The sequence below is a fragment of the Melanerpes formicivorus genome, unplaced genomic scaffold (assembly GCF_026170545.1).
Source record: "Melanerpes formicivorus ecotype bairdi unplaced genomic scaffold, bMelFor1.0.p_v2 SCAF_121, whole genome shotgun sequence".
NCBI lineage: Eukaryota > Metazoa > Chordata > Aves > Piciformes > Picidae > Melanerpes > Melanerpes formicivorus.
Window position 1 is genome coordinate 1,272,106 of NW_027142473.1, and position 26,382 is coordinate 1,298,487.

Here is a 26,382-nt window from a genome sequence, read left to right on the forward strand (position 1 = left end):
TGTTCCATGCAGTAGGCGGATCGGGGAGTCTGTAAATCCTGAGTGCCTCAGCCAGGGGGAAAGGGAAATTCGTGCCTGGGAGTTCAGGATGGAAGGGAAGCTGCACCTTCCAGCCATGTGAGAGACCCCGCGGACAACTGTCCTGTGCACTCCCCCTTATTCAAAGTTTCAGAGGACTCCTCTGCCGCCGTTAGGAACAGGAAGCTCTAGCTCGGATTCATCTTTCCCTCCAAGCCCACCCCGCCGGGATGCTGTGACACTTGGAGGCTGTGCGTGTGGGGTTGAGCATCTCCCCACACGCACGGACACAGCACAGCACCTCCGGCTTGCGGAGCAGCGCGGCGGAGGGAGGGAGGCGCGGGCACGCCGAACCGTGCCGAGCCGTGCCGAGCCGTGCCACGCCGAGCCGAGCCGTGCCACGCCACGCCGTGCCGTGCATTATGGGCACTGTAGTTCTCGGCTCGCAGCACTACAAGTCCCAGCCTTCCGCAGCAGAAAGAGGAGGAGGAGTAGCAGAAGGAGGCGGAGGAGGAAGGCAGCCGGCTCGGCCCAGGCCTCCAGCCCGTGAGGGAGAGCCCCCCGGGGGCGGGCCGCGGCGGCATGCGGCTCCTCGGCCGGCCCGGCCCGCTCCGCAGCACTGCCCTGGCTGCCCGGCCGCCAGGCAGGCTCAGAGCGGGGCCGGCGGCGCGGAGGCGCTTCTCCACCCGCGGGCGGCCCGGCGGCACCATGGCAGAGGAGGCCAAGAAGCTGGCAGCCTTCGCCGCCGTGGACCAGCACGTCCAGGTGAGGCTGCCACGGCTCGGCTCTGCTCGGGGCGCCGACCCCGCGGGCTGCGAGCGGCGGCGGGGAGCCCCCGGGGCACGGGGGTGGCGGCGGGGGGCACCGAGCCTCGGGGTGCCCGAAGCGGCTCTGGGGTGCAGGGACTGCCCCACAGCACGGAGCGGCTCTGGGGTGCAGGGACTGCCCCGCAGCACGGAGCGGCTCCGGGGTGCAGGGACTGCCCCAAAGCACGGAGCGGCTCTGGGGTGCAGGGTCTGCCTCAAAGCACGGAGCGGCTCTGGGGTGCAGGGTCTGCCCGGCTCTGGGGTGCAAGGACTGCCCCACAGCACGGAGCGGCCACGGGGTGCAGGGTCTGCCCCACAGCACGGAGCGGCTCTGGGGTGCAGGGTCTGTCCCACAGCACGGAGCGGCTCTGGGGTGCAGGGTCTGCCCCAAAGCACGGAGCAACCACGGGGTGCAGGGACTCCCCAAAGCACGGAGCGGCTCTGGGGTGCAGGGTCTGCCTCAAAGCACGGAGCGGCTCTGGGGTGCAGGGACTGCCCCAAAGCACGGAGCGGCTCTGGGGTGCAGGGACTGCCCCAAAGCACGGAGCGGCTCTGGGGTGCAGGGACTGCCCCAAAGCACGGAGCGGCTCTGGGGTGCAGGGACTGCCCCAAAGCACGGAGCGGCTCTGGGGTGCAGGGACTGCCCCACAGCACGAAGCGGCTCTGGGGTGCAGGGACTGCCCCAAAGCACGGAGCGGCTCTGGGGTGCAGGGACTGCCCCAAAGCACGGAGCGGCTCTGGGGTGCACAGTGTCCCCAGTGCACAGAATGGCCACCGGGTGCACAGATGGACCTCAGGGTGTGTGGAGTAATAGGGGGACGGACACGGACACGGTAGGACCTCCACCTTGCGGGGTGGCCAGGGGTGCACAGAGCCTCCCGGTGCACAGAGGCGCTCCGGGCTGCACGAACCCCTCCAGTGCACAGAGTGGCGGCGAGGTGCTGGGACTCCCCGACGGATGGAGTGGTGATGGGGTGCATGGAGCCTCCCAGTGCATGGACAGACCCTGGAGTGTGCGGAGCAGCTGTGGGTGGCAGGGACCTACGCCCAGTGCAGGGTGGCCGTGGGGTGTTCCACGCCTGCCAGTGCGTGGACCGGCTGCAGGTTGCAGGGACTCCTCCCGTGCGCTCAGCAGCCCGGAGGTGCATGGATGGATTGTGGCATGCACGGGCAACTCAGCCCCATCTGGAGCACGGAGAGTCTCGGGGGGCAATGGACTGATTGTCCCTGCCAAGCCTCTTCCTCCTTCGTTTAGGTGTGCGCTCCTTTCCGCCTGCAGACAAGGCAGGAGCCGCCTCTCCCTCGCCCTGCGCACACCCTGCACACACCGCCCGGGCAGCGGTCCTGAGCAGCTCTACACCTTCACTCTGCCCCCTCCTGCGAGCTGGGCTGCCGTGGGGGTACAGGCTAGCGCCGTGTCCCGCTCCTTAATCCAGCTGTGGGGTGCTCCCCTGCTGCACCCTGTTTCTGAGCCAGAGCCCCTAACCAGGGAGCTGTGCCCTCCGCAGGGAGGGAGGTGCAGCAAGGGGCTGAAGGGCAGCCAGGAGCGGAGCTACTCAAGCTTTGGCTACTCAAGCCTGATGGTGAACGCCTGGGAGGTGAAGGGTTAAAGGCACGCAGCGGTTATCGCAGTGTTTGCTGTGCAAGGCCTTTTGCAACGACAGTGGCGAAACTGGAGTGGAGTTGTTGCCAAGACGTTAGCAGCCGGGGGTGGGGGCGGCAGGGGAGTTCTCCTTCCAGCTTCCCGCGCTGGCTTGGTGCCTTGGGGCTCTGTTGCTGAGGGCTTCGCTGGCCTCCCGTCAATGTTTCACTGGTTCTGTAGCCTCTGAGGGCTTCGCTGGCCTCCCGTCAATGTTTCACTGGTTCTGTAGCCTCTGAGCGCTCTGTACCTGCCTGCAAGGAGCACAGCTGCAGGATGTCCCGGCCGGCAGAAAGAAAAGCAGGCGGGGGGGGGGGGGGGGGGGGGGGGGTAGGGGGGGAGAAGCCCTTCGCTTGCTGACCCGAAGCAAGCCGCGGAATTGTGTGGGGAGGGACTGCAGGAGGACTGGTGGAGCCAAGGTGTGGAGCCAGGGCAGGACTGCTGCTGTGGGTGGGCACACAGTCACAGAATCACAGAGTGTTGGGGGTTGGAGGGGACCTCTGAAGATCATCGAGTCCAACCCCCCCCCCGCCAGAGCGGCATCACCTAGAGCGGGTTGCACAGGAGCAGGTCCAGGTCTGGGTGAGAAACACCCAAGGACAGAGGACAAACAGCTGAGGCAGTGACCAGGGTCCCACTCCAAACTCCCCTTGGTGTACTTTACAAACACCTTGTTTGGCCTGGGTGAGAGCAGGACCATGACCCCAGTGTTCCAGCTGGGAGTCACAGAGTGGGCTCTGCAGGACACTGCCCCTGGCTTGAGTCCCTGCTGTCAGCACTAGCTCCTGCTCCGCTTTGTGATCGGGGTGGTGATCGGGGCGGGGGTTTAGGTTGGAGGTTAGAAGAGCTGAGTGCACCTTTGATTTGGATGGAAATGTGGCTCTCAGTTTTGAGCTTCCCCTAGTGAAAGCAGCTGTCCCTTGTGCTCTTCTGAAGCCAAGCAGGCTCGGGGTGATGTTTCTGGCTGATCAAAGCTCAGAGCCTGGCTGTGAGCCTGCTTAAGGAAAGCACACAGTGCCCAGGGGAAGGCTGCAACTGCTGCTTGTGCAGGTTGGCTCAGAGCAGGTCAGGGTCGCCACAGTTAGATGGCTGCAGCTCTCCGAGGGAGCCAGCCTCCCCTTCAGTTCGCACTGTCAGGGTGCAGCTGCTGTGTGTAACAGTTTGGGCTTTAGATCTGTCGCTGTTAGTGGGAGGAACAACATCAAGTCTGAAAGCAAACCTGGAGGCTCCCTCCGCCCTTGCCTGATCGGGAGGTGACTCAAGGGGCTTGGTACTGCTCGTGGGGCTTGGTACTGCTCCTAGCTCAGGCTCCTCCTCTGGCACCATCCTTCACACCCATCCCAGCAGCTCCCTGTGCAGCCTGTGGCTGGGGGTGTGTGGGGGGATAGGAGAGGAGAGCTTTTTGCTCTTGCTTTTGTTAAAGCCAGTTTTGTTTGCCCGCAGCAGTTGTCCCTGGGCAGCTGTAGGAGCAGATTTGCCCAGTACTGCAGCACACCCCAAGAGGATTCTGTTCATTTTGGAGAAGGCTGCAGGGAGACCTCAGAGCAGCCTTCCAGTAGCTGAAGGGGCTGCAAGAAGGCTGGGGAGGAACTTCTTAGAAGAGCTGGGAGTGCTGGGACGAGGGACAATGGCTTTGAGCTGGGAGAGGGGAGACTGAGGCTGGAGATGGGGAAGAAATTCTTTGCAGTGAGGGTGGGGAGACTCTGGCACAGGCTGCCCAGGGAGGCTGTGAATGCCTCCTCCCTGGAGGTGTTGAAGGCCAGGCTGGATGGGACCTAGAGCAAGCTGTGCTGGTGGGAGGTGTCCCTGCCCATGGCAGGGGGTTGGAGCAGGGTGATCTTTGAAGGTCCCTTCCAACCCAGCCCATTCTGTGGCTGTGTGACCAGCCCCAGGCCTGGGCTCTGCTGCCCTGAGGGCTGATTGGAGCAGGCTGGCCTGGGGCTTTAGTGCTGTAAGCGGCTTGGGGAGAGCTGGCTTTGGGTTTACACAACAGTGCTGAGGGCACAACAGCCCTGCTGGCAGCTCTGCAGAGGGCACAGTGTGGGCGAGAGCCGTGGGCCCTTCTGCCCCAGGGGGCTGAGGACTGCTGAGAGGCAGCTTTGGCCTTTGCCCTGTATTGATCTCCTGCTCTTTGCCCACGTCAGTCCGAGTCCTGCACACCTGGGTTGGCCCAGCCTGGTGGTGCTGCTGGCAGCCACTCCATGCCCGTGGCTTGGTTGGCACCTGCAGTGCTGGGCCCTGGGTTTGCAGGGGCAGTGCTCACTGCTGGCTCTGCTCAGGGAGTCCATCCCGGAGTCCTCAGCTCTGTGTGGCTCCAGCCCTGGGGTTTGTGTGCTGGGGTAAGCAACTGGCAATGGCTTCTTCTGTGCAGGTGGTGCTGAGAGCAGGACCTGCCCTATGCACACTCTGCTCTGCTTCTGGCCACCCTCTGCTTTTGCCCATGGCCTGGCTGGGCTTGGAGCTGAGGAGGGAGAGCTGGGAGCTGCAGAAGGGCAAACTCTGTGGCACTGCTGGACCAGGCTGGCTTAGAGTCTATCTGGGAACCTCACTCAGCTCAGGGTCTTGCCCCTGCCCAGGGGAGGAAGCTTAAACCTCCTCACTGATGGGGCTGTGCAGCCTGGAGGAGAGAGGGCTGCAGGGAGACCTCAGAGCAGGCTTCCCTGCTGGGGAGCTGAAAGAGCTGGGGAGGGACTTTTGACAAGGGCTGGGAGTGCCAGGACGAGGAACAATGACTTTGAGCTGGGAGAGAGGAGATGGAGACTGGAGATGAGGAAGAAGTTCTTGGTGGTGAGGGTGGTGAGACACTGGCACAGGCTGCCCAGGGAGGCTGTGGCTGTCCCCTCCCTGGAGATGTTGAAGGCCAGGCTGGATGAGGCCTGGAGCAGGCTGTGCTGGTGGGAGGTGTCCCTGCCCATGGCAGGGGGTTGGAGCTGGCTGATCTTGCAGGTCCCTTCCAACCCAGCCCATTCAAATTCATCACCAGGACCCTGATGTGCTCCTCCTGCTTCATGGTGGAGTGGCTGACCCTGAGACTTTCCCCACTCCTTTAGGGCATCCAGCTGCCCCAGGGAGCTGTCCCACCCCCTAGAAGTGAGGGCACAGAGAAGCCCCTGCCTCTTCCACCTTGAGGCAAGTACTGCCCCTGTGCTGCCTGCTCTGCTTGCCCTGCCCTTGCCTGGCCACCCTTGGCCCCGAGCGCGGGAGGGCGGCAGCAGGAGGCCTCGGGGAGCTATTGGGTTTCCGCTGGCAGCGTTGCTGGCATGCAGCTGGCAGCTGTTGCTTGCCCCATCTTTTGCAGAGTCATGGTGCTTAGTGAGAGCTGGGGGATAAGCTGAGCCCCTGCTTGCCTGCTGGGTGTCAGAGAACATTTGTTTCTTTAAGGTTCTTGACCTGCAGCAGGGAGGGAAATTGTTAATCCGAGAGGAATGTGACCTGCCTTGAGCAGGCAGGCTGTCACCTGAGTTAAGTTTTAGTTGGTTGAAGTGCTGCAGGTGTGTTTTTTTCCTTCCACAACTGCTGAGCTGTGGCTTTACTCCACATGGAGACAGAGCCCCAGACCTGTCTAATGTCCAGGAGATAAAGCACAGCAGCTCCCTGCCTGCCTCTCCGGATGGCTTCAAGTCTCTCCCGTCTGGAGTCTCTCTCTAGTGATATTTGGCCTCTTTAAGTTGATTTAAGCTTTGGAACCCATCCCAAGAAGGAGAAACACACTGGAAATGGGAAGTTGTAAGAGGCTCTCAGTTGGTGGGAGATGGAGCTGATGATAAACAGATGTACACAGCAGAGCTCCTTCTGTGGAGCTAACAGAGCTGCACCCATCCACCCTCAGCCTGCAGCAGCTTGCACAAGTTCTGTTCTGGGTGAGACAGCAGTGACCCTTCTTAAACTGCACCCTAGGCAGGGAGAGGCCAGGGCTGAGCTGTGGGTAAGCTGTGACCCTCTTCAGCACACCCTGCCAGGCTCACCCATCAGAGGGCTGGAGCACCCCTCCTGTGAGGACAGACTGAAGGAGTTGGGGCTGTTCAGTCTGGAGAAGAGAAGGCTCTGAGGTGACCTCATTGTGGCCATCCAGTATCTGAAGGGGGCTCCAAGAAGGCTGGGGAGGGACTGCTCAGGATCTCAGGGAGTGACAGGACTAGGGGGAATGGAATGAAGCTGGAGGTGGGGAGATTCAGGCTGGAGGTGAGGAGGAAGTTCTTCCCCATGAGAGTGGTGAAGCCCTGGAATGGGTTGTCCAGGGAGGTGGTTGAGGCCCCAGCCCTGGAGGTGTTTAAGGCCAGGCTGGATGAGGCTCTGGCCAGGCTGATCTAGTGTGGGGTGTCCCTGCCCATGGCAGGGGGGTTGGAACTGGGTGATCCTTGTGGTCCCTTCCAACCCTGACTGATACTATGATACTATGATCCTTCAGGCTCGCTGCTGGGCTCTCATGCAGCCAAGCTGTGTGCTCTGCTTTGGGGGAGCAGTTTTTGTTGTGCTCCAGAGCAGCTGCTGTGCTCTTTGCTTTGGCCTCTGGTGCATCCCTACTCTTGGCAGCAAACCCTTGCTTTTGCTGTGTGGCTTCCTTGGGAGATGTTATCTTGAGGCTGTTTCAGCTTCTTCCTTTGTGGCATTGTCTGCAGCTCTCAGCTTTCCGGCAGGAGAGGATGTGCCAGCAGCCAGAATGAGAGGAAATGGCCCTGAAGTTGTGCCAGGGGAGCGCTGGGTAGCAGAACAATTTCTTCACTCAGAGGGTTCTCAGAACACTGGCAGAGGCTGCCCAGGGAGGTGGTGGAGTCCCCATGGCTGGAGGTGTTCCAGAACCCTGTGGCCATGGCAGCTGGGGCCATGGTGTGGTGGCTGTGGTGGGGTTGGGTTGCTGGCTGCACTGGGTGAGCTCAGAGGCCTTTTCCAACCCAAACAGTTGTGTGGCTCTCTGGAGTCCATTCCACAGCTGCCTTTGCTGGCTGTGTGCTTGGTCAGGGCAGGAGCAGTGGGGTCCTGCTGCACACAGCTCAGTGTCCCCAGCACACAGCTCTGCCCCATCCTGCCCAATGCAATCAGCAGAGCAGGCAGAGGCTGTGGCTGTAGGCTGTCAGGAGCTGCCAGTAGCTTCTGGTTGCTTCTGCCTGGTGGCCTTGCTCCCCTCAGAGCTGCTGGGGAGGCTGCTGTATGGACCCACTGGCTTCTTTTTCCAACCCCAACAATTCAGTGCCTGTGTGGGACACCCCAGGAGCAGGGGCATTTATCAAGGGCATGGCCTTTAGGGCAAGGCTGAGCTGCTCAGCACCCCTGAGGTGCAGCAGCAGCTGTGCCCTCGCTGGCACACTGCGTTCCCTGCCTTGCCTGCAGCCTGCTGAGCTGCTGTGTGCTGGCAGGGATCTCTGGGCAAGGTTCCTCTTACATGTGTTCAACACCTCCAGTCTGCTGGGAGCAGCTGCCAGCCCTGCTGCTACAGAAGCATAGCATTGTTAGGGTTGGAAGGGACCCCAAGGATCATCCAGTTCCAGCCCCCTGCCATGGGCAGGGACACCTCACACCACAGCAGGTTGCTCACAGCCACCTCCAGCCTGGCTGCAAACACCTCCAGGCAGGAGGCTTCCATCACCTCCCTGGGCAGCCTGTGCCAGGCTCTCACCACCCTCCTGGGGAACAACTTCTTCCTCACAGCCAATCTCAATCTCCCCACTTCTAGTTCTGCTCCATCCCCCCCAGTCCTATCCCTCCCTGACACCCTCACAAGTCCCTCCCCAGCTTTCTTGGAGCCCCCTGCAGATACTGGAAGGCCACAATGAGGTCTCCTGGGAGCCTTCTCCTCTCCAGCCTGCACAACCCCAACTCCCTCAGTCTGTCCTCAGAGCAGAGCAGCTCCAGCCCTCTGCTCCTCCTCGTGGCCCTGCTCTGGCCCCCTTGCAGCCATCCCCAGTGACAGCTCTCTGCCTCTCTTTGCTTTGCAGAACAATCAGGTCCTTGGCATCGGGAGCGGCTCCACGGTTGTCCATGCTGTGCATCGATTAGGTAGGCTGCTCCCCTCCTCTTCCTCTCCTTCCCACCACAGAAAGTCCTCTCCTGTGGCTGCCCCAGCCCCTGGAAGCAGTCTGGATGCTACTGCCTTAGAGCTCCGATCTGTTCACTGCCTGCTGAAAGCCAAAGGTTAAAACTGGGTCTTGTGCTCCGAGTGTATTGCCTGGAGAGTGCTGAGGGGGTGATGGTGTGGCACCTGTTTGGCCCATGCTGCCAGCCAGAGTGCTTCACTGGCACTCCCCCTGTGCTGGAGCTGAGCCCCTGTTTCAGTGCAGCTCTGCCAAGCCCTGGCTTGCTCTCTGGCTGTGGGCCATGCAGCTGCTCTGCTTCCGTTAACCGTTGGTGCGCAGCTCTCGTCCAGGCTGGCTGCGAGGCTGCTGCTGGAGGGGACTGCAAGGGAGCCCTCTGGGTTTGGTGTTTTGTATACCCTACAGCTGCATCTCCCTGCTTGCCCTGGGGGCAGCTCTGCTCAGGAGGGGGTTCAGAAGGTGAGAGCACAGCATTCAAGCAGCATTTCTGCCGAGCAGGGGTGGTTGCCCTCACGCCTCCTTCCAGAGGGGGCAGAGGTGCAGTGGTTCTTTGGAAGGGCAAGGAGGTGCTGGAGCCCTCATCCTGCTCTGCTGACCCTGGCTGCTGAGCAGAGCAGAGCAGCCCTGTGTGGAGTGCAGCATCAGCCCTCTCACTCCTGGGGGCCTTGCTCAGGCACAGGGAGGGAAAGCAGGGTTCAGTGTGTCCCACCAGGAGGGCTGGGGAACGTGCTGGAGCCCTGCAGCTCCTGGGGGCTGGGGAACTTGCTGGAGCCCTGCAGCTCCTGGGGGGCTGGGGAACCTGCTGGAGCCCTGCAGCTCCTGGGGGCTGGGGGATCTGCTGGAGCCCTGCAGCTCCTGGGGGCTGGGGAACTTGCTGGAGCCCTGCAGCTCCTGGGGGCTGGGGAACTTGCTGGAGCCCTGCAGCTCCTGGGGGCTGGGGGACCTGCTGGAGCCCTGCAGCTTCTGGGGGCTGGGGGACCTGCTGGAGCCCTGCAGCTCCTGGGGGCTGGGGGACCTGCTGGAGCCCTGCAGCTTCTGGGGGATCTGCTGGAGCCCTGCAGCTCCTGGGGGCAGAATGGGACCTGGAGGGCCCCCAGCAAGGAGGGCTGAGGTCTGGGCACAGAAGTGAAGCAGAGGTGGTGCTGTGCCTGCCCCTTGGCACCTAACCCACCCCACAGAGGCTGTGCATAGCCCTCTTCTGGGAGCTGGTGTGGGAGCTCAGCTCAGCTCAGCTCTCTGGGCTTGGCTCAGTGTCACAACCACTCTCAGTCTGGTCAGGATTGGTCTCTGAGTAGCTGGATGTGGTATTGGAAGGGGAATGTCTGTCCCTGGCTGCAGACTCTGAGTTCTCACCCCTGCTGAGCACATTAGCACTGGACCAGCAGCCTCAGGGACTGCATCTTGCCTCCTTCCAACCTCCCCTGGCAGCACCCTGTGCTTGCTCTTGCTGACTCTGGGGCTGGTGGCTTATGCCTAAGTGGTGTAATTAGTGAAACAGCATATTGCTCATAATGAGACCTCAGTAATAGGTGTGTGAGTGGTTTGGGCTTAGCCTGGGGGAGGAAAGATGAGCTTCCACTTCATGGCATACTGGACTTTATTAGGCCCTTCCCTGCCACGGGTTTCAGTGCTCTGTAATAAATGAATGTGAGGTCCCCAGGGCAGCAGGCCAGAAAGCCTCTCAGGCAGCTGCTGAAGCTTTCTGTTCCCAAGGAGCACAGCAAAAGCAGTCTGCTGGAGGGAGGGAATGGGCTGGGGCTGGTGTCCCAGGTGAGGATTGGCTGCCCAGGCTCCTCTGCTGCTGCAAACACGGAAGGGTAATGGCTCCTGGTGCCTGGGAGGGCTGAGCCAGGCTGGGGGGCTAAATGCTTCTGACTGCGGAAGCTGAGGCTCAGCCTGTGCAGGGTGGCACCTGGCTGCCTGGTGAGCCTGACTGAGTGATTGGCAAGCCAAGCAAATAATTGCAGTGATTGAGAGGGGCTGCTCTGAAGTGAGGGCTCTTAAAGGGAAAGCTGCTGTGAGCTTGTCCTGCTGCAGCACACATGCAGGCTCCTGCTGTTTGTGTTTCCCCTGCAGCCCAGCGGGTGAGAGAAGAGAACCTGAGCATTGTCTGCATCCCAACCTCCTTCCAGGTAAGTGCTGCCCTCCTGTGCTGCTCCAGACACTCAGGGGGTTCCCTTGGGCAGCTCTCCAGCCTGGCTCCCTGTGCTGGGAGTTAATGGAAGCACCACTGAAAGCAGCTGGGATGCAGCCTGCAGATGGACCTCGGGAAGCCTTGAGGACAGGCTGGATGGATGAGCCAAGGCCAGGGGGGTGAGGTTCAGCAGGGCCAAGGGCTGGGTCATGAAGGCTCTAGGCTTGGAGTAGAGTGGCAGGAAACTGCCCAGCAGAGAAGGCCCTGGGGGTGCTGGGTGCCAGCAGCTGAAGGTGAGCCCAGGGGGTGCCCAGGGGGGCAAGGAGGCCACCAGCAGCCTGGCCTGGAGCAGCAGTGCTGTGGGCAGCAGGAGCAGGGCAGGGATTGTGCCCCTGGGCTCAGCACTGGGGAGGCCACAGCTTGAGTGCTGGCTTCAGGTTTGGGCTCCTCACTCCCAGAAGGACCTTGAGTAGCTGGAGCAGGGCCAGAGAAAGGCACCAGAGCTGGGGAAGGGTCTGGAGAAGAGGGCTGGGGAGGAGCAGCTGAGGGAGCTGGGGGTGTTTGGTGTGGAGCAGAGGAGGCTGAGGGAGAGCTCCTTGCTCTCTGCAGCTCCCTGAGAGGAGGCTGCAGCCGGGGAGGGTTGGTGTCTTCTTCCTAATGTCAGATGATAGGAGAAGAAGAAATGGCCTCCATTTGCCCCAGGGAAGGTTTAGGTTGGACTCTAGAAGAAACTTCTTAACTGCAAGCCTGGCCCAGGCTGCCCAGGCTGGTGGGTGAATGCCCATCCCTGGAGGTGCCTCACAGAGGCAGAGCTGTGGTGCTGAGGGCCATGGCTCAGCCCCAGCCTGGGCAGAGTTAGGCACTGGTTGGCCTGGGTGCTCTGGGAAGGCTGTTCCAACCAAAACAATGCTGTGATTCTGTGAGCTGGTGCTGTTTCAGCCTGCCCTGAGCTGCAGGGGTGCCATGGTGCCAGGGCTGTGTGCTGAAGCTGTGTTGGTGTGTGGCAAGCTCTGGATGCTGCTCGTGGAGCAGCTGCTCTGTAGTGGTGAACCAGACTCCTAGGACACAGTTCCTTGGAGGCTGTTGGCCTCCTTTGACTCTGTGTCCAGCCCTGCAAACTGCCAGAGCCAGGCTGCAAGCAGTAGTAGGAAGCTGCTGGTTTTCCAGGAGGCACCCCCAGGGCATCAGCTGCCTTCCAGAAGGGACTGCAGGATGGAAATCAGTGGAGTCCCCACCTGGGATTGGGTCACCCCAAGGTGGCTGTTGAGAGGTTTGCAGAGAGGGATGGTGTGGCTTGGTGGTGAAAAGCAGAGCTGCTGGGGAGGCTTCTGAGCTGCTTCCCTGTCTTCAGGCAACTGGCTTTGGTCTCTGCCTCTGTTCCCTGAGGTGGGAATGTGCAGCAGAGGAGCAGCTGGCCCCTTGGCCCCTTCAGGCAGGTAGTGGTGACTTGATGTGGACCACCCTCTGCCCTGGCCCAGAGTCAGCCCTGTACCCTTCTCCCAGTCCTGCTGTGCACCTTGGGGTGGTGCTTCTGCCCCAGCTTTACCCCCCTGACTTCATCAGCAGTGTTGCAGTCTGTGCAGGTGATCCTGGAGGCCTCTTCCAAGCTGGCTGGTTCTGTGATTCTGAGGCTGTCCTTGAGGGGTTTTCAGGACCTCAGTGACCTGGAGACTGAGCCCACTTCAGCCTGGAGGTTGGATAGAGGCCAGCATGAGCTTCCCTCAACTCTTGTGGCCACTGAAGCTCCTCTTAGCTTGCAGATGTTGTGTGGGGGTGAGGGTGGGGTGCTGGAGCTTTGGTTTTCCCAGCTGTGGCAAACTGGCAGTGGCCACCTGGGGTGTAACACAAATGGCTGCAGCAAAACCTAGTTCTGTGGGGGTTTTTGGTTGGTTGTTTCCCTCCTTTAACCTCTCAGTTCTTCTGTAGGGCATACAGAGTGTGGTGAGAGTCTGCCTTGGGCACTGAGGGGCTGGAGTGTCCAGAGAAGGGCAACAGAGCTGGGGAAGGGTCTGGAGAAGAGGGCTGGGGAGGAGCAGCTGAGGGAGCTGGAGGGGTTTGGTGTGGAGCAGAGGAGGCTGAGGGAGAGCTCCTTGCTCTCTGCAGCTCCCTGAGAGGAGGATGCAGCCAGGTGGGGGTTGGGCTCTGCTCCCTAGTCTCTGGTGATGGAAGGAGAGGAAATGTCCTGCAGTTGTGCCACTCTTTGCTGCAGGAGTGGTCAGGGCCTGGCAGAGGCTGCCCAGGGAGGTGGTGGAGTCCCCACAGCTGGAGGTATTCCCTGTGGCCATGCAGCTGGGGCCATGGTGGGGTTGGGTTTAGTTGGGCTGGGTGATCCTGGAGGGCTCTTCCAACCCAAGCACTTCAGTGGTTGTGTAAAATATCCCATCCTGGGACAGGGACCCTCCTGAGCTAGGAGCAGTGCTCTGGGTTGCAGTGTCAGGTGCTGGGGGAGGCGGTGCCAGGGCAGGAGGGATGTGCTGGAGCCTGTGGTGCTGTGGAGGGTTGGGGCAGTGGTGTGGCACTGCAGGGTTTCTTAGCAGTGATACAAAGAGGTGGTTAAAGGGAAGAGAGAGCCCTGCAGCAGCAGCAGTGCCCCAGGGCTGGGGCAGGCTCCCTGAGCTGCTCAGCATGCTCAGTCCCCAGGCAGCAGTGCTGCCTCCAGGTGGGGCTGGCTGCCTCAGCTCCCCGGCCTTTAATTCTCCTCCTTTCCTCTTGTCAGTCTGGGTGGTCCCAGCAGCAGCAGTAAGCTAGAGCAGGGTAAGTACCTGTCCCTTGGCTGCTGTGCTGTGCCTTCCTCTCACCCGGAGCTGAGCAGACAGGGCACCAGAGCTCTGCCCTGCCCGCAGCTGTGCCGCTGCTGATGCTTCTCTCCCCGCTGGGGGAGCTCTGCTTTGGAGTCCTGCTGCCCTGCCCTGCTCTCATGGCATGGCAGCAGAGACCCTGAGAGCCACCTCCTTTCCACACCAGTGACTCCCAGGCTGCATGTCCAGCACTGTGTCTCTCAGTGCTTTCCATCCCCAGATCCAGGGACACGCTGCAAGCTCCCTGCTGGTTGGATTTTGTGAGGGCTAGGCCAAACCGTGAGCACAGATGAGCAGCACACAGCCTGTGGGGATGAAGCTGCATGCCATGAAATGCCACAGCACACAAGCCAAGTCGTAGCTCCTTGCCAGGAGCACCACCTGCTGACCTTAGTGCTGCTGGGGTGCCCACGGGGGGGGGGGTTGATGCACTTGGGGGGTGGTGGTGGGTGAGAGCCATGGGAAGCAGTTGGCTCAGGCTGTGGTGTTAGGGGCTTTGGTCTAGCTGTAGCAGGGCAGGAGGTTCAGACTTGAGCAGAGTCTGTGTGTGGAGGGAGCCTCCCTTGGGTGAGTGCAAGTGTGAGGTCCTGCAGCTGGCTCAGGGCAATCCCCAGCACTGATCCAGGCTGGGTGAGGAGTGGCTCCAGAGCAGGCTGCAGGAGGAGGCCTTGGGGGTGTCAGGTGGTGACAAACTCCCCAGGAGCCAGCACTGGTCCCTGGCAGCCCAGAGGCAGCTGAGTGCTGAGCTGCAGCCAGAGCAGGGAGAGCAGCAGCACAGGGAGGGGATTCTGCCCCTCTGCTCTGCTCTGCTCAGCCCCCACCTGCAGCACTGCCTCCAGCTCTGGGGCCCCCAGCACAAGAAGGACCTGGAGGTGCTGGAGAGGGGCCAGAGGAGGCCACAGAGATGAGCAGAGGCTGCAGAACCTCCCCTGTGGGGCCAGGCTGGGAGAGCTGGGGCTGTTGAGCCTGGAGAAGAGAAGGCTGCAGGGAGATCTCAGAGCAGCCTTGCAGTACCTGAGGGGCTCCAGGAGAGCTGGGGAGGGACTGCTGACAAGGGCTGGGAGTGCCAGGATGAGGAACAATGGCTTTGAGCTGGGAGAGGAGAGATTGAGAGTGGAGAGGAGGAAGAAATTGTTGGTAGTGAGGGTGGTGAGACTCTGGCACAGGCTGCCCAGGGAGGCTGTGGCTGTCTCCTCCCTGGAGGTGTTCAGGACCAGGCTGGATGAGGCCTGGAGCAGCCTGGGCTGGGGGGAGGTGTCCCTGCCCAGGGCAGGGGGCTGGAGCTGGATGAGCTTTGAAGGTCCCTCCCAAGCCAGCCCATTCTGTGGCTCTGTGATGTTCTGCAGCACAGAGGATCCAATGCCCTCAAGCTCCTGTGAGCTCCAGCTCCTGCTTTTCATCTCAGGGGCGGCACCAGGGTAGCTCTGGGTGTCCTATGTGGCACTGGCCCTGACGGGGTCCATGGTGGCTTCAGAAGCAGATGAGTGCCACCCAAGAGCTGCTTCAGCAGGCTTCCCACTGGCTCAACTTGCCATTTTTGGCCTTCTTTTGGGTTTTTTGGGGGGGGTGTGGGGATTTCCTTGCCAGTGTGCCCCCCTGGCACTGTCAGTGCTGCACTCCTGCAGTTTCTCCTCGTGTGGCTCCTGTTTCTCAGCCAAAGGGACTCAGAGGGGCTGGGTGGGCAGGAGAGGCAGCGGTGGCCAAGCTGCAGCAGCACAGGGCTCCCAGAGCCTCTGCCCTGGCTCCAGCTGCTTGCCAGCAGGCTGATGGTGCTGGCTGCTGTGCAGGGTGCGGAGTCCTGCCCCAGCTCAGCTCAGCTCAGCTCAGCAGAGGGTGAGCTTGTGGCAGCAGTGACCTGCTGCTGAACCGCTGTGCTGCTGCAGCCTGCCCACCAGCCTGGCCTGCAGCAGGGGGCTGCCCCTGCTTGCCACAGCTGAGAGGCTGGCAGGGGGCTGGCAGAGGGGGCTGCTGCCCTGTGCTGCTGGCACTCACTGCCGTTTGTGTCGGTGCACAGGCCCGGCAGCTCATCCTGCAGAGCGGCCTCACGCTCAGCGACCTGGACCGGCACCCCGAGGTGAGTGCTCACACCGCCCGTGACCGCGCCCGCCCCGTGACCGCGCCCGCCACCACACCCTCCCGTGACCGCCCCCCCCCCGACGGCTCCCGCCCCCCCCCCCCCGGCTCCGCCCCCCCCCGACGGCTCCCGCCCGCCCCCCGCCGGCCTCTCCTCCCGGACCACTCCCCCCCGACGGCCTCCCGCCCCGGGACCACTCCACCCCGACCGCCTCTTCCCCCCCCCCCGTGACCTCTCTCTCCCCCCCCCGTGACCACACCCCCTCGACGTCTCCCCCCGGTGACCACACCCCCGACCCACCTCCCCCCGGTGACCACACACCCCCGACGACCTGTCCTTGTGACCACCCCCCCCCCCCGACCTCCTGCCCCTGACCTCCTGCCCCTGGGCTGCTCCTCAGGCAGCTCCAGCAGCCTTTGGCTCAGCACGTTCAGGCAGCTGTTGGGCTCCTCTCACTCCCAGGACACTGAGGAGCTGGAGCAGGGCCAGGGAAGGGCAACAAAGGCTCTGGAGAAGAGCCCTGGGGAGGAGCAGCTGAGGGAGCTGGGGGGGTTTGGTGTGGAGCAGAGGAGGCTGAGGGAGAGCTCCTTGCTCTCTGCAGCTCCCTGAGAGGAGGCTGGAGCTGGGGGGCGTTGGGCTCTGCTCCCCAGTTTCAGGTGATAGGAGGAGAGGCAGTGGCCTGAAGCTGCCCCAGGGGAGGCTGAGGTTGGAGATGAGGAAAAGTTTCTTTGCTGCAGGAGTGGTCAGGGCCTGGCAGAGGCTGCCCAGGGAGGTGGTGGAGTCCCCATGCCTGGAGGTATTCCAGAGCCCTGTGGCCATGGCAGCTGGGGCCATGGTTTGGTGGCTGTGGTGGGGCTGGGTTGAAGGTTGGACTCAATGATCTTGGAGCTCTTTTCCAAGCCAGGCAGCTCTCTGATTCTCTGAACCAGAGCTGGCTTTGTTTACTTCCCCCCTGGGCTGCAGTCCCTCCTGAGTGCTTGCCCTGTTAGCTGGCAAGCAGGCTGCCCAGTTATGGCTCCCCCCAGGCCTTTGGAATCTCTCCCAGGCTGAGGCTTGGTGGCCTGGGATGGAGATGTGGTGTTGCTGAAGTGCTGTGACCAAGATTTCCCCCAGCAGCCCCCAGCCCATGGCTCACAGCAGCAGAGGGGAACTGACGTGGATGCAGGCAGGGGTGGGGCTGGTGCCCTGGGGTGGGGGACACACCAGCTTGTCTCTGGGGAGGCAGCAGAGTGCTCCCAGCTCTCACAGCATCTCTGCCTGCTGCCTGGGACCTGACACCCTCCCAGGAGCAGCCTCTGGGTGCTTCCCAGGAGGGATTTCCACAGCAGGCTCCTCCTCTTCCTACAGCTCGACGTTGCCATCGATGGAGCAGATGAAGTGGACTCTGACCTCAACCTCATCAAAGGTGGAGGGTGAGCCTTGCTGTCCGTCTGTCTGTGCCTGGTGCTGCTGCTGGGTGGCCTCTGAGCGTCCTGGCCTGGCTGCAGATGTCTCTGGGGTGGGCTGGGGAGGCTGAGGGGATCCTGTGCAGGGCTGTGAGTGCACCTGAGGTGAGAGCTGGCTGCTGACCTAAGGCATGAGAGGGACAGAGTGGGGCAGGGGAAGGAGCCCTGGTATGGGACAGGAGGACCACCAAAGCCAGGAAGAAGCCAGTGGAGGGGACTGGAGTTTTAAAGCACCAGGGACACTGAAGAGCAGTCTGCTTTCTGCTGGTGTTTTAAAGGCTGAGAGCTGGGGCTGCTCAGCCTGGAGAAGAGAAGGCTCCAGGGAGGCCTCAGAGCAGCCTTGCAGTACCTGAAGGGCTCCAGGAGAGGTGGGGAGAGGCTTTTGACAGGGGCTGGGAGTGACAGGATGAGGAACAATGGCTTCAAGGTGGAAGAAGCTGGATGTAGATTAGATGTTAGGAGGAAATTCTTCCCCATGAGGGTGGTGAGGCACTGGAACAGGTTGCCCTGGGAAGCTGCGGAGGCTGCAAGCCTGGCAGTGTTGAAAGCCAGGCTGGATGAGGCCTTGAGTGAGCTGGGCTGGTGGGAGGTGACCCTGCCCATGGCTGATCTTTGACCCAGGCCAAGGCAGTGCAGGGCTGTCACACTGATGGGATGTGTTTTTGCCCCTGCAGTGGCTGCTTGACCCAGGAGAAGATAGTTGCAGGATATGCCAAGTGCTTCATCGTCATCGCCGATTACAGGTGGCAGTGTGACAGCTGGAGCCAGCTCTGTGTCCCCTGGCAGGGCTGGGAAGCTGCTGTGGGAGGCCTTGACTCTCCTTCCACTGGGGCAGACTCCTAGCAAGTCACTTCAGCCTGGCTGCTTCATTCTGAGCTCAGCAGGCCCTGCTTGGGAGCCAGCGGAGCTGCTGAGGGCAGGGCTGCTCTGCTGGCAGCTCGGTGCCTGGCAGCACAGAATGCATTGGCCCTTCTGCACATGCAGCTGCAGGGAAAGGATCTCGTGTCCTGTTTGCCCCAAACATGTCAGAGCAGGGCTCAGGAGGGAGCAGAGCCTCCTGCAGCGAGCTGCTCCTGCTGCGCCGCGCTGCTCCTGCTGCGCCGCGCTGCTCCTGCTGCGCCGCGCTGCTCCTGCTGCGCCGCGCTGCTCCTCCTGTGCGGAGCTGCTCCTCTTGTGCGGAGCTGCTCCTCCTGCGCCGCGCTGCTCCTGCTGCGCCGCGCTGCTCCTCCTGCAGCGAGCTGCTCCTCGTGTGCCGAGCTGCTCCTCCTGCGCAGAGCTGCTCCTCCTGCAGCGAGCTGCTCCTGCTGCGCCGCGCTGCTCCTGCTGCGCCGCGCTGCTCCTCCTGCAGCGAGCTGCTCCTCGTGTGCCGAGCTGCTCCTCCTGCGCGGAGCTGCTCCTCCTGCAGCGAGCTGCTCCTCCTGCGCCGCGCTGCTCCTGCTGCGCCGCGCTGCTCCTGCTGCGCCGCGCTGCTCCTGCTGCGCCGCGCTGCTCCTCCTGTGCGGAGCTGCTCCTCCTGTGCGGAGCTGCTCCTCTTGTGCGGAGCTACTCCTCCTGCAGCGAGCTGCTCCTCCTGCGCGGAGCTGCTCCTCCTGCAGCGAGCTGCTCCTCCTGCGCCGCGCTGCTCCTGCTGTGCCACGCTGCTCCTCCTGCGCGGAGCTGCTCCTCCTGCGCGGAGCTGCTCCTCCCGCGCCGAGCTGCTCCTCCTGCGGCGCGCTGCTCCTCCTGCGCGGAGCTGCTCCTCCTGCAGCGAGCTGCTCCTCCCGCGGCACGCTGCTCCTCGTGCGCCGAGCTGCTCCTCGTGCGGCGCGCTGCTCCTCCCGCGCCGAGCTGCTCCTCCCGCGGCGAACTGCTCCTGCGCCGAGCTGCTGTTCCTGCAGCTAGCTACTGCTCCTGCTGCACCGCGCTGCTCCTCCTGCGCTGCGCTGCTCCTCCTGCGCCGCGCTGCTCCTCCTGCATGTGTGCCCAGGGGAGCTGCCTGCCGCGTCCGCCGGGGCCTGCGCCACCAGGGGGAATGTGACTCGGAACGGGGGCAGCGGTGCCAGGCCTGATGCTGACCACCCCCTCCTCCAACTGTGTCCTCAGGAAAAGATCCCAGAGCCTGGGGGAGCACTGGAAGAAGGGAATTCCCATCGAGGTGATCCCCATGGCTTACGTCCCTGTCAGCAGAGCCCTGAGCAGGAGCTTCGGGGGCACGGCGGAGCTGCGCATGGCGGTCAGCAAAGCGGTGAGAGGCCCTGGGCACCCCAGAGCTGCCCCCCCCAGGGCACCCCAGCCTCTGGCCATGCCCAGGGGGCTGCCCTCCAGACTAAGAGCTTTCTCCTAGGCCATGGGTTTGGCATCTCTGCTGAGAGGGTGCAGTGATGCAAGGGCAGCCTGGTGCCCTGCTCCTGTGTGGCTCTGTGTGTGTGCAGGGGAAGGAGCAGGTGGCCTGGGTGAGGCTGTTGGGGACTGCTCTGGTCCACTAAACCATTGTGGGGATGGCTGGACCCCAAGAGGGCTGTGCCAGACTCTGGCTGTGCTTGGTACAGAAGGAGCTCCTGGTGACAAGTGGGAGGAGCAGCTGAGGGAGCTGGGGGTGTTCAGTGTGGAGCAGAGGAGGCTGAGGGAGACCTCCTTGCTCTCTACAGCTCCCTGAGAGGAGGCTGCAGGGAATTGGGGATTGGGCTCTGCTCTCTAGTCTCAGGTGATAGGAGGAGCGAAATGGCCTGGAGTTGTGCCAGGGGAGGCTTAGGTTGGAGATGAGGAAAAGTTTCTTTGCTGCAGGAGTGGTCAGGGCCTGGCAGAGGCTGCCCAGGGCCTGGCAGAGGCTGCCCAGGGAGGTGGTGGAGTCTCCATGGCTGGAGGTGTTCCAGAGCCCTGTGGCCATGGCAGCTGGGGCCATGGTGGGGCTGGGTTGGAGGTTGGACTGGATGAGCTCAGAGAGCTCTTCCAGCCCACACAATTCTGTGATTCTGTGCTTCCCAGGGCCCTGTGGTGACAGACAATGGGAACTTCATCCTGGACTGGAAGTTTGACAAGGTCCATGACTGGAGTGAAGTCAACACTGCTATAAAGATGATACCAGGTAATGGCTGTGATGCTGAGCAGCACAGAGCTGGCTAAGGCCTGCTCCATGGCACACAACCCTGCTGCTGGGAGCTCTGCCCTGGGCAGGAGGAAATGTATGAGTGCTTCCTGCCCTCTCCTGGGTCAGCACCATGCTGGGGGTTGGCAAGGGCCTCTGGAGTTCAGCCAGTCCAAGCGTGCTGCTGAGGCAGGGTCATCCAGGGCAGGTCCCACAGGAACACATCCAGGTGGGGTTTGAGTATCTCCAGAGGAGACTCCACAGCCTCCCTGGGCAGCCTGCTCCAGGACTCTGGCACCCACATCTGTTTCTCCTTGAGAGCTCAATCAGCTGCCTCAGCACAGCTGTACCCTGGTGGCCTTCCTGTGCAGTGCTGAAGCCCTGGGGTGCTGCTGGCTGCCCTGGGACACCACTTCTGTCAGGCACAGCACTGCTCTGCTCTGCCCTGCTCTCCTTCAGCCCTTTCAGACAGGGACTTGCATGGAGCCCCTGGGGGCTCTGGCAGGAGGCTCTGCACTGGCTTACAGCATTTCCCAGAAGCTGCTTACAGCCTTCTGTAGTCACAGAGTTGTTTGGGCTGGAAAAGCTCTCTGAGCTCACCCAGTGCAACATCAACCCAACCCCACCGTGGCCACCAAACCCTGGCCCCAGCTGCCATGGCCACAGGGCTCTGGAGCACCTCCAGCCATGGGGACTCCACCACCTCCCTGGGCAGCCTCTGCCAGGCCCTGACCACTCTGCAGCAAAGTAGTTTTTCCTCATCCCAGACAGTTGTGTGGCTCTCTGGAGTCCACTCCACAGCTGCCTTTGCTGGCTGTGTGCTTGGTCAGGGCAGGAGCAGTGGGGTCCTGCAGCCCACAGCTCAGTGTCCCCAGCACACAGCCCTGCCCCATCCTGCCCAGTGCAAACAGCAGAGCAGGCAGAGGCTGTGGCTGTAGGCTGTCAGGAGCTGCCAGTAGCTTCTGGTTGCTTCTGCCTGGTGGCCTTGCTCCCCTCAGAGCTGCTGGGGAGGCTGCTGTATGGACCCACTGGCTTCTGCCCTGCTGGAGGAGCAGCCTGCTGGCCTTGGCCCAGCCCAGGCTCTGTGAGCCCAGTGGTTACCCAGCACTTGCTGGCAGCCAGCAGCATGTGGCAGGCTTGGGGCTTTGGCAGGAGCAGAGCTGCAGGAAGCAGGGAGCAGCTGAATGCTCTGGGGACAGCTGCTGGCCTGGGCTGCCCTGCTGCTGCAGTGCTGCACAGGAGCTGCAAGGATGCTGAGGGGGCCTGGTGAGCACAGGCTGAGGCCTGGGGCTGGGTAGGCTGCAGAGGAGAAGGCTGAGAGGGGAACTGATCCATGTCTGTAAATGTCTGAGGTGGGAGGCAGGAAGTAGGTGCCAGGAGCACTGTGGTGGTGTCCTGTGCCAGGACCAGGGGCAGGGGATTCCACCTGGAAGCCAGGAGGTTCCACCTCAGCATGAGCAGAAAGCTCTCTGGTGTGAGGCTGCTGGAGCCTGGAGCAGGCTGCCCAGAGAGGTTGTGGAGTCTCCTGCTCTGGAGCCTTTCCAGCCCCCCCTGGATGTGCTCTGTGTGCCCTGCCCTGGGTGCCCTGCTCTGGCAGGGGCTTGGGCTGGGTGAGCTCTGCAGGCCCCTTCCAACCTCTAACCTTCTGTGATGTGGCTGCAGCCGGGGGCTGTGCCGGGCACGGGGGAGGGGTTGGGGGAGGGAGTGCCGGGCACGGGGTAAGAGGGAGGGTGTGCTGGGCACGGGAGGGAGGTCGGGGGAGGGAGTGCCGGGCACGGGGCTGTCCTTGGTCGGGTGTGCCGGGCACGGGGGGGGCAGGGGGAGGGAGTGCCGGGCACGGGGGGGGAGGGGTCGGGGGAGGGATTGCCGGGCACGGGGCTGTCCTTGGTCGGGTGTGCCGGGCACGGGGAGGGGCAGGGGGAGGGTGTGCCGGGCACGGGGGTAAGGGGGAGGGTGTGCTGGGCACGGGAGGGAGGTCGGGGGGAGGGAGTGCCGGGCACGGGGCTGTCCTTGGTCGGGTGTGCCGGGCACGGGGGGGGGCAGGGGGAGGGATTGCCCGGCATGGGGCGTGTGTGTGTGCCGGGCACGGGGCTGTCCTTGGTCGGTGTGCCGGTGTGTCCGCCGGTCGCTGTGCGGGTGCCTAAGGCCGGGTGCCGTCCCGCAGGCGTGGTGGAGACGGGGCTGTTCCTGGGCATGGCGCAGGCGGTGTACTTCGGCATGCAGGACGGTTCGGTCAGCGTCCTCCAGCGCCAGCCCTGCTGACCCGCCGCCCGCCCCGGCCGCCGCCGCTCCGCTCCGCGCTGCCCTCCCCGCCCCTGCCTTAACCGCAGCGCGGCCGCGGCGGCCCCGGGACCCGCGCCGGGCCCCTCCGGAGCCGCGGCGAACGGTGGCCGTGCGGCAGCGAGGAGCCAGGCTCTGCTTCCGGAGAGCTCTGCGGCGGCGCCCGGGAGCCAGGGGCGCGGAGTTGATTCGAGCGTTTGAGTTGAGGTTCGAAGAGTGCTGCACCTAAAGAGTGCCCCGGGCCTGGGGGCCTGGCGTTGGGCTTGCGTTTCTTGGGGTTTGGAACAGAACTTGAACCCTTCTGGGTGCTGCTGGTGCTGGTGACCCGGGGCAGCGGTGCTGGTGGTGCTGGTGACCCGGGGCAGCGGTGCTGCTGGTGCTGGTGACCCGGGGCAGCGGTGCTGGTGGTGCTGGTGACCCGGGGAAGCAGTGCTGGTGACCTGGGGCAGCGGTGCTGCTGGTGCTGGTGACCCAGGGCAGCAGTGCTGGTGACCCAGGGCAGCAGTGCTGGTGATGCTGGTGACCCAGGGCAGCAGTGCTGCTGATGCTGGTGACCCAGGGCAGCGGTGCTGGTGGTGCTGGTGACCCAGGGCAGCGGTGCTGGTGGTGCTGGTGACCCAGGGCAGCGGTGCTGGTGGTGCTGGTGACCCAGGGCAGCGGTGCTGGTGGTGCTGGTGACCCAGGGCAGCAGTGCTGCTGATGCTGGTGACCCGGGGCAGCAGTGCTGGTGGTGCTGGTGACCCAGGGCAGCAGTGCTGGTGGTGCTGGTGACCCAGGGCAGCGGTGCTGGTGACCCAGGGCAGCAGTGCTGCTGATGCTGGTGACCCGGGGCAGCGGTGCTGGTGGTGCTGGTGACCCAGGGCAGCAGTGCTGGTGGTGCTGGTGACCCGGGGCAGCAGTGCTGGTGGTGCTGGTGACCCAGGGCAGCAGTGCTGGTGCCCCTAGGTCCCAAGCCCCACCCTGAGCCCCCTGTCTGGCAGAGTGATGCACACACACAGAGCACATGCAGTGGGGACCTGCTGATGCCTTATTTGGAACCTTTTTGGTTCGGGATTTTATTGCCTTTTCTTTTTCTACACCACTTTTTTTAAGCCCTGTGGGATGTCTGTCTGTCCTCTCTGCTGGGCCCCTTCTGCTGGGCTCTGCATCCTCTTGTCTGGGCCAGGGCTGCGGTCCTGTCCTGGAGGGGACGTTGCTCTTTCGTTGGGTTGGTGTTTTTTGAGCCCAAAGCTGCTCTCCGTGGTTTCAGTACCTCTGATGAAAGTCTGTTCCTGTCGTTGGAGATGTCTGGGACTCTGTTAGCCCAGAGAACTCTTGAGTCCTTGGTGGAGTGTGGAGAAGCAGCTCTCGGCCGCTGAGGGCAGGTGGAAGGCTGCTGGGCGGCAGCTGAAGGTTCCTTGTCCCCCTGCTGGCCGCGGGTTGGGCTGGGGAAGGGCAGAGCAGAAGGCACAGGAGAAGGCTTCCTGCCCGAGCTCTCCACATGTAGCAGGAGAGAGACTCCTCCACCAGCTCGTTCTTGTTGTGGTGTCCAGGTGCTTTGCATGGTTCTGATGGCCAGATGCAAGGCCTCTCTTTGTCTTGTGGACTCAAATAAAACTGTTCTACTACACTCTCTGGTGGCTGGCTGGTTCTTGAAGGGACTCTGCTGAGGGCATCCTCTGCTGTGGGCATCCTCAGGCTGACTTCTGCCCCTTCCAAGGGCCCTTCCCCCAGGCCAGCTTCCCCCTCTCAGCGTTTGGCCTTTGTGCTGCAGGCTTCCAGGGGTTAACAAAGCAGATGATCTAATGGCCACTCGCAGGCTGCAGCTCTCCTCTCCTAAATCTGCCTGTCCCAAACCTGCCTCCCAACACAGCTGCTTTTGTCTCCAAGAAGGAGCTATTTTTGTGGCTTGCATCCTCCCCTCCCTGCACATCCATTCTGCTGATTCTGAAGCACTCCTTGGGAGCCAGCTGGGCTCCATCCAGCCCACAACGTGCCAGCAGCACCAGAGCCTCTCTTCCTGCCAGCCTGCTGCTGCCAAGCCCCACTCCTGCCCTGGGACTGGGGTTGGGGATGCACTTTGGGCTCCTGAGGCAATCCCCCCGAAGCAGCAAGCAGTGGAGCAGCTCTGCAGAGAGGAACCCCACAGCTCCACAGGGAGCTGCAGCAGCAGTGCTTGCCACAGAGCTGGGTCCAGGGGGGAGGGTGCAGGGGGAACCTGTGCCCCCCGTGGCCCTGCAGGCAGGGAGTCCTGTGCTAAAGCCAGCCCGAGTCAGCAGTCCCCCCGGGTGGGCGTGGTTAATGCAAATTAACCCCAGGAACAGGAGCACTCCCTGGAGGCCAGGCACCAGTGGTGTGCCCCAGGGATCAGAGCTGGGCCCCATCCCCTTTAACATCTTCATTGATGATCTGGATGAGGGGATGGAGTCAGTCATCAGCAAATGTGCAGATGACACCAAGTTAGGAGCAGATGTTGGTCAGTTAGAGGGCTGAAGGGCTCTGCAGAGGGACCTTGACTGACTGGACAGATGGGCAGAGGCCAACAGGATGGCATTCAACAAGTCCAAGTGCCAAGGGCTGCACTTTGGCCACAACAACCCCAGGCAGAGCTACAGGCTGGGGTCAGAGTGGCTGAGAGCTGCCAAACAGAGAGGGACCTGGGGGTGCTGATTGACAGCTGCCTGAACATGAGCCAGCAGTGTGCCCAGGTGGCCAAGAAGGCCAATGGCATCCTGGCCTGCATCAGGAAGAGTGTGGCCAGCAGGAGCAGGGAAGTCATTGTGCCCTGTGCTCAGCACTGGTTAGGCCACACCTTGAGTCCTGTGTCCAGTTCTGGACTCCTCAGTTTAAGAAGGACATTGAGAGACTTGAAGGTGTCCAGAGAAGGGCAACAAAGCTGGGGAGGGGTCTGGAGCACAGCCCTGTGAGGAGAGGCTGAGGGAGCTGGGGTTGCTTAGCCTGGAGAAGAGGAGGCTCAGGGGAGACCTCATTGCTCTCTCCAACTCCCTGAAGGGAGGTTGTAGCCAGGTGGGGATTGGTCTTTTCTCCCAGGCAACCAGCACCAGAACAAGAGGGCACAGTCTCAAGCTGTGCCAGGGGAGGTTTAGGCTGGAGGTGAGGAGAAAGTTCTTCACTGAGAGAGTTGTTAGCCATTGGGATGTGCTGCCCAGGGAGGTGGTGGAGTCCCCATCCCTGGAGGTGTTCAAGAGGGGATTGGATGTGGCACTTGGTGCCATGGTTTAGTCATGAGGTCTGTGGTGAGAGGTTGGACTTGATGATCTTTGAGGTCTCTTCCAACCTTGGTGATTCTGTGATACTGTGAATTCATTACCATAGCTGAACTCCCATTCTCCACCCAGCCCTGCTCTCCAGGGGGTGGTCGTTGAGGATGAAGTAAGAGTCTTCCACACTGTGTGTTTGTCACCTTTGGTCCAATTACTTCTTGTCACACAGGGTCACAGTACCTTAGAAGCTGGAAGTGAGCTCCAGAATTCATCCGGTCCAGAGCAGGGGCACCCAGGGCAGTCTGCACAGGAATGCATCCAGGTGGGGCTGGAAAGGCTCCAGAGCAGGAGACTCCACAACCTCTCTGGGCAGCCTGCTCCAGGCTCCAGCAGCCTCACACCAGAGAAGTTTCTCCTCAAGTCTGAAGCTGTTGTTCCTTGGCTTATTGCTGTGCAGCACCCAAAAGAGCTTGGCCCCCTCCCCTGACCCCCAGCCCTCAGCTATTGACAGACATTGATCAGATCCCTCTCAGCCTTCTCCTCTCCACACCAATCAGCCCCAGGACTCTCAGTCTCTCTTCACAGCAGAGCTCTTCCACTCCCTTCAGCATCCTCACAGCCTCCCCTGCACTCTCTCCAGCAGCTCTCTGTCTCTCTTGAGCTGGGGAGCCCCAAACTGGACACAGCATTGCAGCTGTGGTCTCAGCAGGGCAGAGCAGAGGGGCAGCAGAACCTCCCCAGCCCTGCTGGCCACACTTTGCTTGCTGCCCCCCAGGATGCCTTTGGCTCTCTTGGCCCCAAGGGCTCCTTGCTGTCCCATGCAGAGCTTGCAATCGTGTTCCAGTTCCTCTTATCTCTTAGGCTAACAGTTTCTGCTTTTTCAGTCAAAAGA

The 26,382-nt window shown here is 62.3% G+C and overlaps 1 protein-coding gene across 1 annotated transcript; it reads left to right on the plus strand.

Moving 5' to 3' along the window:
* Nucleotides 1-496: 496 nt before the first annotated feature.
* RPIA (ribose 5-phosphate isomerase A) lies at nucleotides 497-23,896 on the plus strand. The gene is made up of 9 exons (XM_068167615.1): nucleotides 497-783; nucleotides 8,397-8,457; nucleotides 10,569-10,624; nucleotides 15,439-15,498; nucleotides 16,846-16,910; nucleotides 17,618-17,686; nucleotides 19,026-19,167; nucleotides 19,908-20,007; nucleotides 22,172-23,896. Exons 1-9 carry the CDS (start codon nucleotides 601-603, stop codon nucleotides 22,267-22,269), a joined length of 834 nt encoding a protein of 277 aa, XP_068023716.1. The 5' UTR covers nucleotides 497-600; the 3' UTR covers nucleotides 22,270-23,896.
* The last annotated feature ends 2,486 nt before the right edge of the window (nucleotides 23,897-26,382 follow it).

Excerpts from the sequence above, each read along its gene's own strand:
- RPIA (XM_068167615.1), top strand. The coding sequence starts at position 601 with ATGCGGCTCCTCGGCCGGCCCGGCCCGCTCCGCAGCACTGCCCTGGCT. Across the intron at positions 784-8,396 it reads CCGTGGACCAGCACGTCCAG|AACAATCAGGTCCTTGGCAT; the intron begins GTGAGGCTGCCA and ends TTTGCTTTGCAG. Across the intron at positions 8,458-10,568 it reads CCATGCTGTGCATCGATTAG|CCCAGCGGGTGAGAGAAGAG; the intron begins GTAGGCTGCTCC and ends TTTCCCCTGCAG.